General features: G+C 25.6%; 3 protein-coding genes across 5 annotated transcripts; 1 reads left to right on the top strand and 2 right to left on the bottom strand.

Moving 5' to 3' along the window:
* Nucleotides 1-1,044: 1,044 nt before the first annotated feature.
* Nucleotides 1,045-3,374, bottom strand: LOC129610262 (trafficking protein particle complex subunit 3-like). Of its 2 annotated transcripts, XM_055522778.1 has the most exons (3): nt 3,311-3,374; nt 1,333-1,743; nt 1,045-1,275 (listed from the first exon to the last, which is right to left on the bottom strand). In XM_055522778.1, the coding sequence occupies exons 1-3, from the start codon at nt 3,347-3,349 to the stop codon at nt 1,189-1,191; spliced, it is 537 nt and encodes a 178-aa protein (XP_055378753.1). In that variant the 5' UTR covers nt 3,350-3,374; the 3' UTR covers nt 1,045-1,188. The 2 variants fall into 2 exon arrangements, with proteins under 2 accessions (XP_055378753.1, XP_055378752.1); XM_055522777.1 differs by lacking the exons at nt 1,045-1,275; nt 1,333-1,743 and adding an exon at nt 1,807-3,224.
* A 1,137-nt stretch (nt 3,375-4,511) lies between these two features.
* On the top strand, nt 4,512-7,401 carry LOC129610175 (KAT8 regulatory NSL complex subunit 2). 2 transcript variants are annotated; one of them, XM_055522595.1, is made up of 6 exons: nt 4,512-4,713; nt 4,792-5,165; nt 5,224-5,413; nt 5,468-5,631; nt 5,891-6,297; nt 6,715-7,401. In XM_055522595.1, the coding sequence occupies exons 1-6, from the start codon at nt 4,577-4,579 to the stop codon at nt 7,315-7,317; spliced, it is 1,875 nt and encodes a 624-aa protein (XP_055378570.1). In that variant the 5' UTR covers nt 4,512-4,576; the 3' UTR covers nt 7,318-7,401. The 2 variants fall into 2 exon arrangements, with proteins under 2 accessions (XP_055378570.1, XP_055378571.1); XM_055522596.1 differs by having other exon boundaries at nt 6,585-6,806.
* On the bottom strand, nt 7,379-13,488 carry LOC129610176 (glutaminyl-peptide cyclotransferase-like). The gene is made up of 6 exons (XM_055522597.1): nt 13,366-13,488; nt 8,863-8,993; nt 8,479-8,761; nt 8,261-8,407; nt 7,968-8,175; nt 7,379-7,618 (listed from the first exon to the last, which is right to left on the bottom strand). The coding sequence occupies exons 1-6, from the start codon at nt 13,441-13,443 to the stop codon at nt 7,425-7,427; spliced, it is 1,041 nt and encodes a 346-aa protein (XP_055378572.1). The 5' UTR covers nt 13,444-13,488; the 3' UTR covers nt 7,379-7,424.
* Nucleotides 13,489-18,327: the final 4,839 nt, after the last annotated feature.

The raw sequence follows: 18,327 nt of genomic DNA, 5'->3' as shown, positions 1-18,327 counted from the left end.
TTTTCTTTTAACCGTTTGTGATCAAAAATACGTACATTTTGTTCAGTTGTATTTGAATTGTTTATAAATCTTAAATTATGATCAAACATAACAATACTGAATACTAAATAACGAATACATTTAGTTTCTGGATACTTCTGGGTTTTACCGAAGAACTTAAACATGGTTTATCCAACTTTTGGATTCTAAGATACAAAGTTACTTAAATATAAACTTTGCTAAAAGTAAAAGAAATATAATCAAAGATCTTGTTTCAATATGATCATTATTTGATCACTTTGATTTAACACTTTACGATTATACGACTATGACATTTTAACCATACATACGACTATCAAAAATATGTTAAGCAAATTTTTGATTAATAATGATTATTTGGATCACTAAGGTCATTTCCAAGTTTTCTCCGTATTTTAATACACATTGTTTTTTTTTTTCAGAAACCTTTGTATACTGAGAATAATAACCTATCGGAAACATCGCACTGAGTCATTTATCAAAAAACTTAGGGTTTTAAATTCTACACTAAACTGTCGCACTTTGCACCAATTTTAAAATAAAATAGAAGTAAATATATATTTACAAAACTATGCTTAAAATGAAGTGAATTAATTTTTACCGTGAATTTAACATAAAAATGCTGTAGGTATTGTAATGCAAGATAATTCTCTTGCTGCCAAACTTTGTTTAATGTTGCATTCACATACGACAAGAGCAAGTGGGAAAGTCGGAAACCGTATAAGTGCTTGTTATGTTTATCGTAAAAATTTTAAGTACATATGTATATTATAAAAAAAAATTGAATTCGTTTGTGTTTAATATCGAGGTTTTTACGATAAATATTACTGTAACTTGGTGATTCTCAAAATAATCCCGTGACATTGAACTCGCACGCCATCAGGCGTGAAATAAAGAAATTGAAAATAAGTCTTTTATATTAGTGTATAACAAATTGTAAAAAAAAAAACCATGTTCAATTTTTAGATTGACGCCGTTATATTACTCTCATGCTCATTTCTATCTTAATCATAAATATGACCAAGAACTTAAATTTGTAAAGAAATCAAATTTTAAAATAAAACAAAAATTATATATTTTTAAATACATGTATGTTACTTAAGGAATGAAGCCAAAATATATCTGAATTTTCGGCTTTTTGCAAAAGAAATTCAATAAATCCCAATTATATTAATCTTCACCAGCAGGGATGGCATCTTCTATTCTTCTGATAAATTTGACTCTTATCTCAGTGACGTTATCCCCCTTTAACTGATCCTACAATTTTTTAGATTATACTCGTGTCACTTAAATAATAATATCAATTGGTACTACCTGAACAAACCAACATTGCACTTCTATTTGAACCATTTCAAGAGCACCACGAATGCAGCCGCAAATTATTGCACTATATCTTAAGTTATTTAATTCGGATGGCAACTCAACAAATTCAGTTAATGGATTCGTGTCGAATATTAGAGAAAATTCATCGGATGCCGCTGACCAATTTGAAATTGTTGGTTGAACATTTAAATAAATGCGGAATGCATTTTGAATTTTGTCTGCTGTTTCTCGCATTTCTAAACATCGAGGAGCAGAAGTTTTGGCGAGGAAATCTTCAATTAATCTCATTCCCATATTGTATCCAATTCTTTCTAGTTGTTTATTTACATCATCAACATTTTCGTAATCACTGAGCATTTGAGTAACAAAAGCCCCGTATGTTAAGGTTAAAAATTCCGAATTCTGCAATAATAATATACATATTATATAATTTTCTTTAAATCTACAGTATTTTTTAAGTACATATATCAAAATGTTGAGAAATCATAAATCACATTAAATGATTACTTTTTATTTTTCTTTTTATACGGTAGGTACATTATTTATTAAAAAAATTAATTTACTATTTATTTTATGTACACAAGTATTGTCTATTGAATGATAGACACACGTATTGTCTTAAATGAAAGGTTTACCCTAAAATCTAGTACTGAAGTTACTAAAAAGATTTAAAAAATGTTTACACTCGCAAATTATATTCAGATATAAACAGTAATGCAAAATTAAAAGTTAAAATCAATTAAATCATCTTCTCTAATTATTAATGTTTCTTCTTGATGTCATTTGATAGGTGTTATTGTAATACTTCCATGCATAGGTGCAATTAACTTGGGCTGTGAAATTGTCCTGTTTATAATATTACTATTAATTTGTCTAATTTCTTGACTTAATGGTTGATTTTGCACATCGTTGCTACCACCATCTTTTGTTGAACATGAATGAAATCGTCCCCCCTCACCACGTACTCTATTCATTGCGTGACGATGTCTAGACTCATGCAAATATTTACTTCTTTCTTTAGGGATTCGGCATTCTAATTTAGCTCGAGCCTGACGTCTTATTAAAATTCGCTTATATTGTTTAGCGTTAACATAAAGTGGTTCCTCCTCTGGCTCAATTTGGGCGTTATCAGACATACTAGAAGCTGTTGTTGTTGCATTGTTTATAGATTCTGTTTTCATTGATGATGACTGATTACTTTCTGCAATGCTGTTAATAGTACCTGTATTAGCTATTGTTGTCGGTTGCATCGAATTTGTAACATTTTGAACGTTTGCAATTTGACCTGCGGCTGCTGCAACTTGCAGAGCTTGGGCTGCAGCCGCTGCCTGTAAAGATTGTTGTGGTAAAACTATTACAGATGGCTGACTAGATTGAATTGTTGCTTGTTGGTTTTGTATTGGAATCTGTATAAGCTGTCCATTGATATTTATTATTTGTTGTTGACCTTGGTTACCAGTCAATGCATCTAATGAAACAGTTGTTTGGGTTGTTGGTTGGGGCTGATATAAAACCATTTGGCCATCAGGTAGTTGCAGAAACTGTACTTGTTGAGCAGCTTGAGCTGCTTGAGCTTGTTGAAGCATTATTTGGGCTGCTGCCTGAAGAGGTAAAACGGTAGCTCCGCTTTGTTGCGGTTGTTGGTTTAGTTGGATAATTTGCTGCTGGCCATTAGCACCCTGAACTATTATGTGACCGGGTTGCCCATTTTGCACTTGATTAATTTGGCTATTAATGTTTTGATTGTCATTATTTTCCATTTTGATTTTTTTATATATGTAAATCTCTTATTATGATGCTTTTTTATGCCTTGCAAGGTTTTGTACTGACAAACAAGTATTTATATGCATAGAATCCAAATTAACAAAAAAATCGGCTTAGTTCTAAAATTGGATTACAAACTTCACTAACACCAATATCTTACTAGGATTATCAATATAATTCACTGTTATTATAAACCTTTGCTTACCACTTTTTTTGAATCTAAACGTGTAGATTGACGAGACATTGTTAAAAATTTTAATTAAACATTTAATTTTAACTCGTTTAGCGATTCCTTCGTTTTGTTTGTGAGTTTTTGTGTTTTATTGTGCTATGAAGAAGACAATATTGTCATATAGAAATAGACAAATGGCAGCACTGTTTTAAAGATTTTGAAATGTGAGTGACCGTAAACTTTGAAATCTTTCAAGATAACATAAATTTACAAAATTAAAATGTAATAGGAAATTTCTTTCTAAAATTTATTTGAAAATTGCAATAAAAATAATAAAAAGTTAATATATTCAGAATTAATTTATAAAAATAAAGGCTATTTACATTTATTTTAAATATTCTTGTCATTAAAACTTAACATTACATTTTAAAAATTTTAATTAAGCTTAAATTTATTTTAATTTAAACCTTAAAGTTATTAAATTACAACAAATTATCGGACGAATTGCTTAGGCAAATACACTAGTGACATTTGCTGCATATTTCTAATTAACTAAAGCTAACTGCGAATAATTAGTATTTGCGAAATTTTGAGGTAACTTTCAAAATTCAATTTTATTGTGAATGATATTTTTTCTAATTACATTTCATATTTTATAATATGTATCAATATCAGTGACACCTGGAAAATTTATTAAGTTTAAAAAGTTTCAATTTATTAAAAAAAAGTTTCATTCAATTGAACACAAATTCGCAAAAGTTTTAATTTAATCGAAAAAAGGTTTCGTAAAATACAAAAAATGTTTGTTATTTTTTATATGCATGTAAATTTAATAGTTCAACCTTTTTTATAACTAAAAATATTAAATAATCATATGAAATATACTATATAATTATTTATGATTTAAATCAAAACTATAATACAACCTTAGTAATAATCTTAAGTAATAACTAATAAGTAATTATAAAAATTAAATAATTATTTTGAAATTAATCTCAAATTATTTTGGAACATACATAAGGTGTTACTGTTTTAATGTTATTTAGCATTAAAAATGCTAAAAATAAAATGCTTTTGTACCTGATTTAACATTGAAGCTAGAACTAAATCTGGCTACACTGGAAATAAAAAATAATTATAGTATAGTATAACACTTTACGCTATATAGACATCTCAGTCAACAAACGTCAAAAACAGAATTATTTGTTCTTAAAATTGAATTAAATACAATATTAAAAATAAAAGTATTCTAAAATCCAAACTTTATAATATAGTTTTTAATTTTTTTTTAAAGAAAATATGTCTGGAATACAAGTTTTAAGTAAAGGGATAAATGCAGGAAAAATAAAAATTATAACGACAGCAGAACAAGAAAAAGCGCTTCGGGATGCACTGCATACGGAAATCGAAAATAAATCTAAAGCGTGCTCTAATAGGTAAATTTATACCGATAATTGCTAAAAAAAGTAGATAAAATAGAATTTCCTGTAATTGAATGATTTTACGAATTACAGAACATATGATTGCACAATCCCCAGAATAGATGGATACGATTTTTGTATACGACATATATTGCAAGACTCTCGGGCGCCATATAAACAATGTGCTTATATTTATTCCAATAACAAGAAGTGTGTCCAAGCCGCTCCTAAACATGATATTAAAAAGGACTCCGCACTAACAAATTTTTGCTTTGAGCATAGTAGGTTAATGCAACTCACTAAAACTAGAAATTCGATTGGAAAGTATAAACAAGTCGATAGTAACGAAACCCTTTTGAATGATTTATCCCATCATTTAAACATTGATAAAAATCAGCCTTTAATTTCAAATAATGATACTGATGAGGAGATCGTTGATGTCGTTACATCTAATGTAGAGCCTTTTGGTAACAAGATATTTTTATATTTTCCAAAAAAAAAAAGAAAATAATAGAATATTTTCAGTTAGCTATAACAGTACGAATAATTTTGAAACAATTTCTGAAGCAGTCAGAGGGAGGAAGCGAATATTAGATTATGCATCTGATAGTTCTTCGGATGGTGATGTGCCTACATTAAGTAACACGTCAAAAGCGTACGAATGGGATACATCTGATGACGAAAGTCTTGATTCTGGGGAGGATGATGTTCTTAAGTATATTTATGAAGATATTTTGAGTATTTAAAAGTGCAATTTTGAATTTCTTAGACATGCGATAATATATACTACAGAAGAAGCTACATTGATAACAAAACAGAAGATGCTAAAACTACAAAATTTATACATGGAACAAATTGATAGGCTTCATCATTTATTAAGAGAAAAACGGAGAAAATATTTGCAGTCTTTGCGAAAAGAAAGAGAAACATTATGTAAGCAATTGCTTTAAATTACATCTCTTAGCAATACTTTGATTAAATAATATGGTAATTTCATTCTTATCACCCTTAAAAATCTTGTTCTTATAATTACATAATATACATCCTATAATATGTGTATATTATATATATATGTACATATATAAATACATATTATTCTTACCTCCGAAATGAAATTATTAATATTAATATAATATAATACGAAATTTCTGCAACAATATTACAAGAAATATGAAAATTTTTATATTATTAGGCAGTATACATGATCAACCAAAAGAAACTCCTCAAGAACGTCGCCTTTATGAAAAACTAAAGGCATTAAATCATTACCATCGTCGAAATGGTGTAGAAGCAGTTTTATATAAAAAGTTTAAAGAAAAACGTTTTAGGTCAGCCGAAGGTTATGTTCAAAAGGGTCCTCATGGACCTGTAAAATGTATTTATACAGAAGGGGGTGTGAAATGTGGCGAAAAAATAATTCCATGTTGTAAATATTGTCGTAAACATATTTTGGAAGACAAAAAACAATGTCTGTTTCGTGCATGTGGCATAGAAAAAAGTGGTGTCATATGCCAAGAACCAGTGCCAAATATTTTTGATGATGCAACCTGTGTGTTGCATATTAGTCTACCAGTTAATCAAAAAATATATACTCAAAAGGTAAATATATACTTATTCTTAAATAGTTATTACTTATTTTTAATATGCAACTCAGTAATTAAAAAAATTTTACGAATCGTAGTTCAAAAATATTAATCAAGAACGATGTCTTTAGAAATAAACGTGCAGAAAATCACAATTGAAAAAATGTTTTGTTTAAAAATCGTTAAATTTTTTGATTACTTGTTAATTTTTTGCAATTAAATTCCACTTCAAAAGTATTAATTTCTATTAAATCTTATTTTCTTTATATTTGAACGTTGTACTATTTAAAACGTGATTTCAAGGGAAAGGTATTAAATTTATAATGTATCCTAATTATTTTGAAAAAAGTTTATGAAATATTTTACTAACAATTTATTTTTTTTCAAGAAAATGAATATACAGACAAAATTGTTTTTCAATTTGAATTTACAGAAATACGAATCTGAAACAGAGGAAGATGATGAAGATATTTCTTCAGACGCTATTAAAAAGGATTTATCAGTCAAAGAAGAAACTATAGTAGATAAAAGCACATTGCAGGACAATATTTGTGAAAATGTAGATAATAACGAAAAAGAAACAAAAAATGATGATTTGAAAATTGAAATTATCGCTGAAAATAACGACAACATAAAAATTGAAACTGAAAGTGGTCCTGCCGATGTTACAGATGAAGTAATGGAATCCGAAGTTATAATAGCTCCATCTCCTGATAAAGATAGAAATATTGAAGATTCGAAACTTTTTGAGAAGAACGAAAAAAGTACAGAAATTATTGAAATTACTGAAAATATTTTAAAAGAAACAAAAATTGTTAATGATAATGAGGAAAAACATATTGAAAAAGTTGAAGATTTGAATGATGTTAAAACTGCGGAGCGATTCCAGCATTCAGATACCAAATCACAAGATAAATGTAAAAATGAAAACGAAACACAGCAAAAAGAAAAGGAAACTGAAGTTTTAGTTGAGGTAATTAATCCTGAACAGGCAGATAATGATGATAAAAAAATTTCTATTAGCCAGAATACATAATTAAAGCTGTTGTAAGGTTTTTTTCTTAATTTTAATTAAAAAATAAAATAAAAAATTTAAGTCCATTTTTAAATTATATTTTAATTCACAATCTAGTTCTTAATAATTTACCAGTTAGCATTTAGATTTTTAAATCTAAAATTTACATTTTCATCGTGAACAAATACGAATATGTATGTAAATAATCTAAAAACCTTATTAAAATTTCTAATTGACGGCCAGTGAAGATTAGCAGCGTTATCGCTTGGTTTATGCCACTGTTTTGGAAAAGGTGTAGATATTAAATGCAAAATAGGAACATCTACAAATAAAAAGAATGAAAAAGAGGGTGTAACAATTTTACAATACTCCCGAAGCAGGATGATAAAGTTAGTTGAAACAAGCGAAAAGAGTCTCGGGATGTTTTTGCTTTTTCGTTCTCCTTATTGAGATATGCGAAGTCTGAAAGTCGCTTTTCGGAAAGCGCCGAACGTTTTCCCTAAAACTCAGGATATATGATACTTGCTTTTCTCAAACAATTGAATCAATTATTTAGTTTATTAACATGAAAAAGCAAAAATTCCATTCATTATTTTTTGTTCGTTTTGATCCCTTCTATCATCCCGTTTCAAGATTATTGTGCAAATGTGTATTAGAAAACTATACTCTACCTCTTCGCAAAAAAGGTCTATGGTCGTCGTCAACGAAGTTATCTGAATAACTCGCTAGAAACTGAAAATTTTTGCCTTCAAGTTGTTTTTCATCGAACAAATTTCTTTCTATATTTACTAAAAGGGAATGTAGCGCCTCTGTGTTGGGAAAAAAATTTCTAAATTTTGAATTTCGTGCGCCGATTAGATCAAGCAGAGCTAAAACTTCCTGAAAGGTTTTTTAATGCATTAGTAATATTATGTAAATAGATTTTCAATGTTTTAAGAAAAAGTTATAAAATAATTTTTTTTACAATTCTATCAATATCTGATTTAATTTCATTTGTTCCTTGAGTTGCAGTTACTTTTTCAGACATTTTTTTAGCTAAATGCCTAGAGCCATAAACTGAATCTTTGTTTGACCAATCTTTAAATGCTTCTTCACCGTCAAAAAATATATACTGAAAAGTATTTTAAACAATGTTAATAGAAAAGCATTAATGCAATAATACATATATTTTAGAATTATTACCAATATACCAAGGTTCGACTTTTGTTTTATTTTACTCAAATGCGGAGTTATTATTTTCGCAACATTTAGCATTATTGCGCATGGAACAGCTGAATCAATGGCACCAACAAAATTTGGATTATTTGGGAAATATTTACTATCATAATGACAAGCTATAGCTAAAAACTCATCAGCATTTGGATTATATTTTCCAATAATATTTGTGAATGTTAAATTTCCAAAAATTGGTGCACGTTCACTAAAGCGATCCAATTCTACGGTCAATCCATAAGATTCTAATTCACTGAAAAAAAAGCATTTAAATGAAAACAGTTTAATTGTGTTATTGTAAATATGTGTATTATATAAATTGCATCCATAAATGTACATATATTATTTTAATACCTTATTAAAAAATCTTGAACTTTCCTATGACCGGAGGAGCCTACAACTCTTGGTATAAGTATTTTAGACAAAGCATATTCCAAATGATTGTCATCGTTTAATTTAGCTAAGCTTAGTGCATAATCAGGTAACTGAAATAAAATACAAAATCAACATTGTATTTTTAAAGATTCAAATTTTATTTATTTAATTTTCAAAATTCTTAACATTAATGTATTATAAGAATTCATATAACGTTCATTTAGTGGAAGTACATGTAAAATATAATTTGATATAAGTAACTGAAGTTAACTACAACATATAACGCGCAATATTTTTAAACTTAATTAACAGAAATTTTCGTATTGCCAGAAAATTAAAATTTAGTATACATAGAATCGATTCTATCTGTTGATTTATTAAATGTAGAATTCGGACCAGAAATTGCCTTGAATTTTCCATGTTTTCAAGAAAGAGAGCAATTTTCAAGAATAAGCATCGGATTAAAAGCAATTCAGAAGTAAAATTGAAAAGAAAGATTAAATTTCACACATGGAATGTCTTCAAAACAAAAAAAAAAAAACATTTTTGATTTTTAATGTACGCTTAGTTTGGATATGCAAATTGGTTTTGCATATGGTACGGCGCTGTTTTTCAAAAGAAATATTTTACGAAAATTATCTGGTATAATAAATATTATATAATTTGAATTGATAAGGATGAATCTGTCTTGAAAAGATATGTATACCGTTAAATTGATTATTGACCGAACTAAGTCGATTGAATTTAGATAGAATTGTTGACATGGCATATACATATTTTTCATGTAAAAATTCATTAATAACTCATATATTTCTCTCAAGTTTAGGCTGTCACATTTCTATCTTGAACAGGTTTAATTATAATGCATTATAATGAATTATCTGTCTTGGACAAAATTTTTATCTTTTCTAATTTCTACATTACTGAGTGTTAAAATTTATTTACTTGAATTAACAATATTCGGGGGCAGATTGAGAATATGAGATAACAAATACTTAATAATAATTACTTTCTCACAAAAACTAAAATTAGATGGAGCTCTCACTTAGTGATTCGATACTCGCAGTCCCATTCTAGATTTGCTTTACATAATCTTGAAATTACTATAAGAATTAAAAAAATACACATTCTGCAAAATTTTTTACCTAAAGCATTTTGAAATTTATTGAAAAACTTCTGAAATTATATTTGTAAATTTGGTATTAATTTGTACGGCAACAATTTTCCCTAATCAATCACTAATATCAGTCATAAATGGCATAATAGGATTATGGTGCGGTCTCTTCTCCTAAAGATTTTGTATTCAAACCGTATGAAGACAATATAACGACAATTACTTTTTAAAAAAGTAATATTGCAAATTTTTATCGTTAACTCTCTCCGAATAGTTAAAAATTTTTTTGACCTTTATTAATTTTTTTTATTTCTCTTTAACTCGCCATTTTAAATTGATTTTCGTTTTTGTGTTTCTTTAAATTCACGCTTTGAAAACTTTAATGAATGCGTCATTCTTCTAGTGTTGCTTTTTGTTTAATAATGCGTTTTGAGGGATATTCTGTGCTATCAACTGTTACATTTTCATTTATAATTAACTATGTATGTATGTATGTGCATAAGTAGTTTTTATGTAATTAATACAATAGATAATAGGTATGTATGAGTGTGTAGATTTATATTGCACATTATGTATATAAAAATATTTTAAATATGCGATGCCATTGTACCAAAACCAAAATTTATGTTGTATATATATGATTAAGATGAGTGTATCATCACTTTCAGTATTTATATTTGCATTTGATTGAATTTATTGATATTTGCAATTATTTATACCATTACTTAATTAATTAAAATAAAAACTAATCTGAGGTTTATATTATAGTAAATACAGGGTCTTTAACAAAAAATATCCTGGATCATAATTTGCAAATTAAATACACATAACTAAAAATATGGAAATAGAATTGGTTTTCTTAGTAACTAACCATTAAGATAACTTAGGTAACTAAAAATTACTTTGAGTGGTGGTTCGATAGAGGCTCAAATATAATATGGGTAATAATTTAAAACTTCAGAACATTTAATTAATGAGCAAAAATATTTGTTATTAAAAGTGCTTTCTAAAAGTTTAAAGAATTTATTTAAGAATTTATTTAAGGGATATTTGATTTAAACATATCCTATGGGAACATGTGTTCCCATAGTGTTACATATGTATTTAGAGCAAGTCTACTGTTTGTATTTGTATATCGATTTTCACTTAAAGGTTATAAAGTTAAAATACCTTAATACACCTAATCATTTGTGTATACAGGCAGAATGTTATCAATTATTTTTATTATATAAATAACACAAAACTACAAACATATAAACGATACTCCAACATATATGCATACAATTTCATATTTTGACCAACGCATATATGTATAAAAGTATATATTAAGCAAAATAGGAAAATTCTTATCAAAAATTCTCTCAAAATAAAATAGAAATTTTTATAATAAAAAACAGTTGCTTTTAAATACATTTTCAAAATTTTTTTTTATTACTTTTATGTATAGCAACATGGTCGCAGTAAATGTTGAGTATAAGATGAAAGTATTATAATGAATTTCTCCCTTTTTAGCATTTAAAAAAAATATATTGAAAAAAGTGCTTGTTAATTTCAGTTTGCCTGTTCTTCCATTCGTATGTCTGTTTACAAAACGTCCACACCTTTTAAAATAGAAAGTTGAAATTTTATACACAAATAAATCTAAATATTATTTCTATAGAAGAAAATTTTTATCTGTCTCCCCCTTCAAAAATTTTAGTCCTTCAAAGTTCTAAAAATGCCATTTTTAAGTATTCATTTTGACGAAATCACAAACATTTTTAAATAAATTTCGCTACCCCTTACTAAATTACCGCTTCACAAAATGTGAATTTTTGGACGCCATATATTTTCGATACTGCAAGATTTTTCAAATTTCTATATGAGTGTAATTATTTATCTTAACTCACTTACTGAAGTGTTCAACTCAACCATTATGTTACACTTGTTGAAATTTTTTTTTCTTGGTCATCCCAAGTAAATAATGTATGCAATAAATTGATTGATTTTTGTATGTGAATCAAAGTATATATTAAATAATATATTGCTGTTGGAAGAGGTGAAGGAGTTGTTAAGAAGCACTTGTTCAAAGGAAAAGTGCTTCTTAACAAACCATTGGTTTGATCAAACTTTTTTTTTATAGTTGAATATTGTATAGAAGGTTTGCCAGAAATTGAGCGAAATTTTAACAGAATAATGAAAATATATAAATAAAGGGTTGTCGTAATGCTATTTTAAAAATTTAAAGTTCGTATACACTAAGTTGATAAATTTCGTAATATTATAAAATAATTGTACTGCTTTAGAATACTTTACATACATACTACAAATTTTTAACAAAATTGAAATAAATCAACACAATTTCATTACAAATGTTGGCGATTTAAAAAAATTTTTGTTTTGGTTCAACTTTTCTCTTCTGTTTGTAAAAGATTTGTTTTTTTGCTAACGGTAATAAAATCAAATGCACGACAATTTTTTTTCATATTAATCAATATATTCCGTACAGAGTAAAGATTATAGAATTTAAAAATAATGTTTATTAACATTAATAACAAAATTCGCAATAACTGGCTCTAGTAAAAGTAATCACACTGTAAAGTCAAACAAATTTTTAGAAATGCCAACATAAATGCATTAAAAAAAATCATTGGTATTAATTAAATAAAGCAAAGCTCTTTAAAAAAATTTAAAATTTTAATAAAATTAGTAACAAAATTATTAAGACCGGCAAAAATTCAATAAAATTTCTTTACCAACATCAACTATAAAAATACGACTATATTAGCCAATCTTAAATTATTTTCATGCAAAAATCAAGGTTATTCAAAATTTTACTTTTGAATATTATTCTATTAATTATGAGTTGACTGGGCTACATCATATTATTTCCTGTTTTAATTTTAATCTTGAATTAGGTACATATATCAGTACTAGCACTCATAAATACTAAAAACTCTGATATATATGTATATAGAAAAAAATTAATATTATTAATTCACAATAAAATTATTAACATTGTTTTCTATTTGTAAAATATTGTTCGGACAATTACAAGATTTCATTATATGGAATGATTAAACATATCTAGATATATGTGTATATTATATTATTGCAATAACAGCAAATTAATATTTAATTCTTGTTTTATTACAACTAAAACATGTAATACACGTATTGGTATTTCTAATCAAAGCTTTTAAACAAAAACAAGTCAATAATACCTACATAAAGCATTCATAATTATAATTTTATTTTCATTATTTTAAGGTTAAAATTTGTGCGGCACTCCAAAATATTTTTAACATTAATAGTTTTGTTTTGTTTTTTTGTGTGTTGTTTTATTAATTTTATTGTATAGCCTATGTGTAAAGGAATACTATATTTACCTTTGCCAAAGTTACGAAATTGTTGAAGGCCAAAAATAAGCTAAAACTCAAAAATAAATTTGTTTTTGCTATTGCCATCTATATCATATATATATATATATATATATGTATATATAAATATTTTAGTTTTTATAATTTAATATTATAACAATGTTTGTATGTAGTTACAAAACAAAAATCAAAAGAAAACTTTTTGTACTTTTACACTCTTGCAAATTCGCAAAACGAGTTTAAATAAAAATGCACAAAATTTAAATTAAAATGCATGTACGATTGTTATACTTAATGTTAAACTTTAAATATTCCAATATATTTTTTATATAAATTTATTAAAATATTTTAAAATTTTAATTCATAATCTTATTTAATTATATTTTTTTTTTTAATTTTTATTAATTAGCAATTCTTATTCTATTATAACCGTGATTTTTAATATACAATTCGTTCAGATACTATAAGATGCGATTGAAATTTATAACCGTACCTTACTGGATCTAAATAAATACTAGTAATTTTTTAAAAACTTTTATCTATACTCCTAGAGGAAGGTATATGAAACATACATACATTATAACATTTACTTTTTACGAGTAATAAATACTTAGATATAATAATATGGAGCATATGATGGTGCGATATGTACATGTGTATAAGTGTATATCGTTTTTATTTATGTGTATTTAGGGGGTTATATAACATAGTGGGGTAATTTGGTATTTTTTGTTTATTTTTTATTTTTTTTTTTGTTTAATAATAATATCTACATTTTAACATTAGATATTGAGTATAAAAATAAAAATTGAGTATATTATGTATTTTAAGAGTAAGTAATAGCTGATGGGAATTTAAAGTATCAGAATTAATATTAATGCAAAATTTCAAATATTTGTTTTTTTATTAAAAAATAAAGATTATATACACTATGTAAGTATGATTAAATTATGAAAATTAATACGGTATTGAAAATAAAAAATTAAAATAATTGTTTTTGACGTTTTATACAACCATCAATTACATTTTTATGGCAGTAAAATCTTTACTGCAATGCCGAAGAATTTTGATACTCGTACTTTTATGTCTGTATCGCGTAGCAATACGGAAATTTTTATTAACCCATATTGAATATATGCGTCCATTTAGGTTTAATAGTTAAATTACAGTAAGGCCGTGATCGTGTATCTCGCTATTTTACTAGCCAAGTGATAAGGAATTGTCTGATTATTACATATATTTGTTTAATGTAATTTTTTAAAGAGAAGAATGTTTTTTATTGCGTATTTCGTTTTTTCTAAAATGAATATGAAATTTAATATTTTTAAAGGCAATAAGTTCATTTGATATGTAGAGAAAGAGCACAAAAATCCTTAAGCGAGACGAAAAAGTAAAATACACAATTAAGTTGTAAATGAGATCAACTTACGCGTAAGTTTGCTTGCACAATTACCAGCAGTCAACGCACATACAATACTAATAAAAAATATATGTTTATGTGCGCGAATTGAAATTTTTGTGTTCCACTTTGTTGATTAAAAGTAATTAATTTTAGAGATTTTGCATTTTTTTTTTTGATATAAAGAGGGAAAATTTACTTAAGTTCATTTAACCAAAATTCCGAATTTTTTAAATTTTATCATAAAATGTTTATAAGATAAGAATGAGAAATATTTTTTTTTATGTTTTGTATATGATACACGTACACTTTATTATAAAATATTACTTTTAAGTAATAAGAATATAAAAAGTGAATTTTTATTTATTATTGAGCATACCAAAACAAAAATATTGCACATATTAAATAGTAAAAAATTAAAAATGTGATAAAACAGTTTAATGTTGCACTACACTTACTATCATAGAAGATTTTCGTACCAAAACCAATAAAGTTACAACATTATATTTGATTTGTCATCACTTGGGACATTAACCTGGTAAAAGTTCTTTATAGGTTTTTTGTTATACCTAATGTTTAAAAATGCTTTTATATAGCGAGTATATGTATATAAATTTATCACTTGTTATAAAAATTCAGTAAAAACTTGAATTTTATGAAAAAAAACCAAAAATTTAGAAAAGTTTTTTTCTTACAGAATATTTTAAATTATTAAGATAATATTTGCATAATAAAAACAGAAATAAGAATAAAAATCCCGTATCATATAATTAAGTGTGGTATAAGGTTGCCAATTATTATTGTAATAAATGAATAATCCTTAGTATATCACATAAAAAATAGTGTAAATAAAATTATATAAGTGACTTTGTTCTATTCATCTTACATACATACATACATTATACGTTTATTATAGAAAAGGATGGCAATAATGGGTTTTGAAAATTGCTCATTGAAGAATATTACATTTCGATATTTTAAGATATTTCTACATATATGTGTAAGTAAGCACACATAAATTTAAATAACAATTATCAATTTAATAAAGTGTTTCAAGTATAATATGTCGAATTAACAAATTTTTCTGCATGTTCATTAGCGTTACGTGAATCTTGCCAGAGAGAATGTACTAAATGACAATTTATGAATTTTAAATTCAAAACAGATATTTTATCATAATTTATTTTTATTCATAATTATGGATTAATTTAATTTATTTCTTTCATTCGTAATTAAGGATATTTGTGAAAGAACATATTTACGATGGCTTAATTTTTCCAAAGGTTGATGTAGGAGGATATTGTCCAAATTTAAAGTCATAAGTTGGCTTATAATGCGATTTTTAATAATATTTATAATAAGCAAGAAATTTATTTATGCACTGTAGTTTTTTTATGTGGGTATTTCTATATTCTGCAAATTTATTATATAAAAATATGTACATAAAAATATTTATAAAATTTTGTTGTCTTATTTTCATATCGTTTCTTATTCCATATACAACTTAAACTTAAGATTTTTATATATTAAACTTTTAAGAACTCTCTAAATATACTCATTATAAAGAGCAAGTTATGCAAAAATGTATACGAGTAGGTATGTATTTATGAAAATCTTTAAGAAAACTTTTTATTTACAAGCCCAGTCGCAACAACAACTTTTAAAATAAAAAAGTATAACCTGAATCTTAATTTCAAGATAACACTTTTTCTCTTCTATTCTAAATTGAGGCCAGTTATAACTCATCTTTTATTCTACACGCGATAATGAACATATACATGTACTTATGTATTAATTATTGTACTAAAAATATTTAGCCAGTCAAGAATATAATTGTGCATGTATTTACAAGTCTATTTAATTTGTTATATATTTATGCAGTTAGTTATATAATGTACACCTGTTTTATTCAACAACACAATTTTAATTGTTGATTACATAGTAGGCTCCATATACTAGATTACTATTAGGCAAATATCCATAATTGCAATTTGTTAAGTATTACTGTACTACTGCATCATTTGGTTTATAAGAGCCATAAATGCTAAATTATGTAGTGATACAGTTTTATCAATATTTCGATACCAAAGAGACTAAATTATTGAAAATTTTTCAAAACATTGTATCTGAGTAAATACATACCAATTTCAGATACTAGTACACAATCTCAAATAAAATAGTTTATTTTGGAATATAGCATTTTAGTAGACACTCCTTACTTCCTTCTTGTGTTCCAAATTACAGATTTTATTTTTTTTTGTAAAAACGTAATTTTTAGTTAAACATTTAAATTAATAATATCCTTCTAAGGAATGGCAGTAATACAAGCATAATATTTCTTTCCAAGGATTAACAGATACAGTATAATGCTCTCATAATTGTAACAAATGAGTATGATTATGTAATTTTCTTGTAAATAAAACTAATGTTCCAAAATTATTTTAAAAACATACGTACATTGTGTACATGTTGAATTGTTTTCATACTCATATTATTATTTACTGACTATAAAAATGTTAACAATAAAATTTATTAAAACAGCTTGTATACATAGTATGAAAGCTCATATGTATCGCATATCTATGTAAATAAGAAAAATTTGTAATTTTAATTTTCCTTATACTAAAAAAAAGAAAGAAATAAAAAATTTTCATTAGACATTCATGTGTGCATTTACATACATAATATTATTTTTGTTGTCAGAAAATATAACAGTAATGAAGAAATGCTTGTGGGCATATGCAAAAGTTAAATATAAAAGAAGGTTGTCATTGCATACACGTACTTGTAAAATGTAGAACGCTGGCACACTATTTAGTATATGTAGTTTATGTGAAATCATGTCACATCATAATGATGTAGGCATATACATAATGTGTGTAAATGTTTCATTTACGCAAAAATACGCTTGAGCGGCAAAAGAACTATGTTTATAGAGATCTAGTTTAATTAAAATGTGAATTTAAATTTTGTCTTTTGAAATTATAAGTAAACATAAAAATCTATATTGAGAATGGCTTAAATTGAATAGTCTTTACGTCAAGTCAACGACTTTATATTCCTGACCAGTATTCGGTCAGTAATTTTCTATAAATTTATTATAGGCCCGATAATAGTACTTCTTGAAATATCTTATAGAAAATTGTTTTTATTTTGAGAAAAAGTACATTTCTTCTACAATAATTTTAATTTCCTAAAATTGTATTATATACAAAAAAAATTGTTGAATCAACTATATAAATTTCGCATAGATTATCACAATCTCTGATTAAAATTGTGTTAAAATTTCACAGTAACAATAAAAATTTTTCAGCATATGAAAAAATTAAATTATATTTTTAATTAAAAAATATCTAAAACTCAATTTTATAGTTTTTTATGATGGATTTGTCTTAAAGCTATTGAAAACCCAGTTATCATGATAATACAGACTATCCCATATGTATAAACAATTTCTTTTTGTTTTTATTTTAATATAAATATAAAACTTATAATTTTAAATGAAAATTACATTAAAAAATTATTGAATTGTAAAATAATATTATGAGGGTTCAAATATGTAGTTTTAAGTT

Source organism: Condylostylus longicornis, unplaced genomic scaffold, assembly GCF_029603195.1.
Source record: "Condylostylus longicornis isolate FDR11 unplaced genomic scaffold, ASM2960319v2 ptg000044l, whole genome shotgun sequence".
In the NCBI taxonomy this organism is placed as follows: domain Eukaryota; kingdom Metazoa; phylum Arthropoda; class Insecta; order Diptera; family Dolichopodidae; genus Condylostylus; species Condylostylus longicornis.
Note: the sequence above shows the minus strand (reverse complement) of the source record. Positions and strands in the feature narration are given on the sequence as shown.

Coding starts and splice junctions, on each gene's coding strand:
- LOC129610262 (XM_055522777.1), bottom strand. CDS start 3,101: ATGGAAAATAATGACAATCAAAACATTAATAGCCAAATTAATCAAGTG.
- LOC129610175 (XM_055522595.1), top strand. CDS start 4,577: ATGTCTGGAATACAAGTTTTAAGTAAAGGGATAAATGCAGGAAAAATA. Junction 5,632..5,890: donor AAAAGAAAGAGAAACATTAT/GTAAGCAATTGC, acceptor TTATATTATTAG/GCAGTATACATGATCAACCA. Junction 6,298..6,714: donor AAAAAATATATACTCAAAAG/GTAAATATATAC, acceptor TTGAATTTACAG/AAATACGAATCTGAAACAGA.
- LOC129610176 (XM_055522597.1), bottom strand. CDS start 13,443: ATGGCAATAGCAAAAACAAATTTATTTTTGAGTTTTAGCTTATTTTTG. Junction 8,762..8,862: donor GTTCAAGATTTTTTAATAAG/GTATTAAAATAA, acceptor CTTTTTTTTCAG/TGAATTAGAATCTTATGGAT. Junction 8,176..8,260: donor AATCAGATATTGATAGAATT/GTAAAAAAAATT, acceptor AAAACCTTTCAG/GAAGTTTTAGCTCTGCTTGA.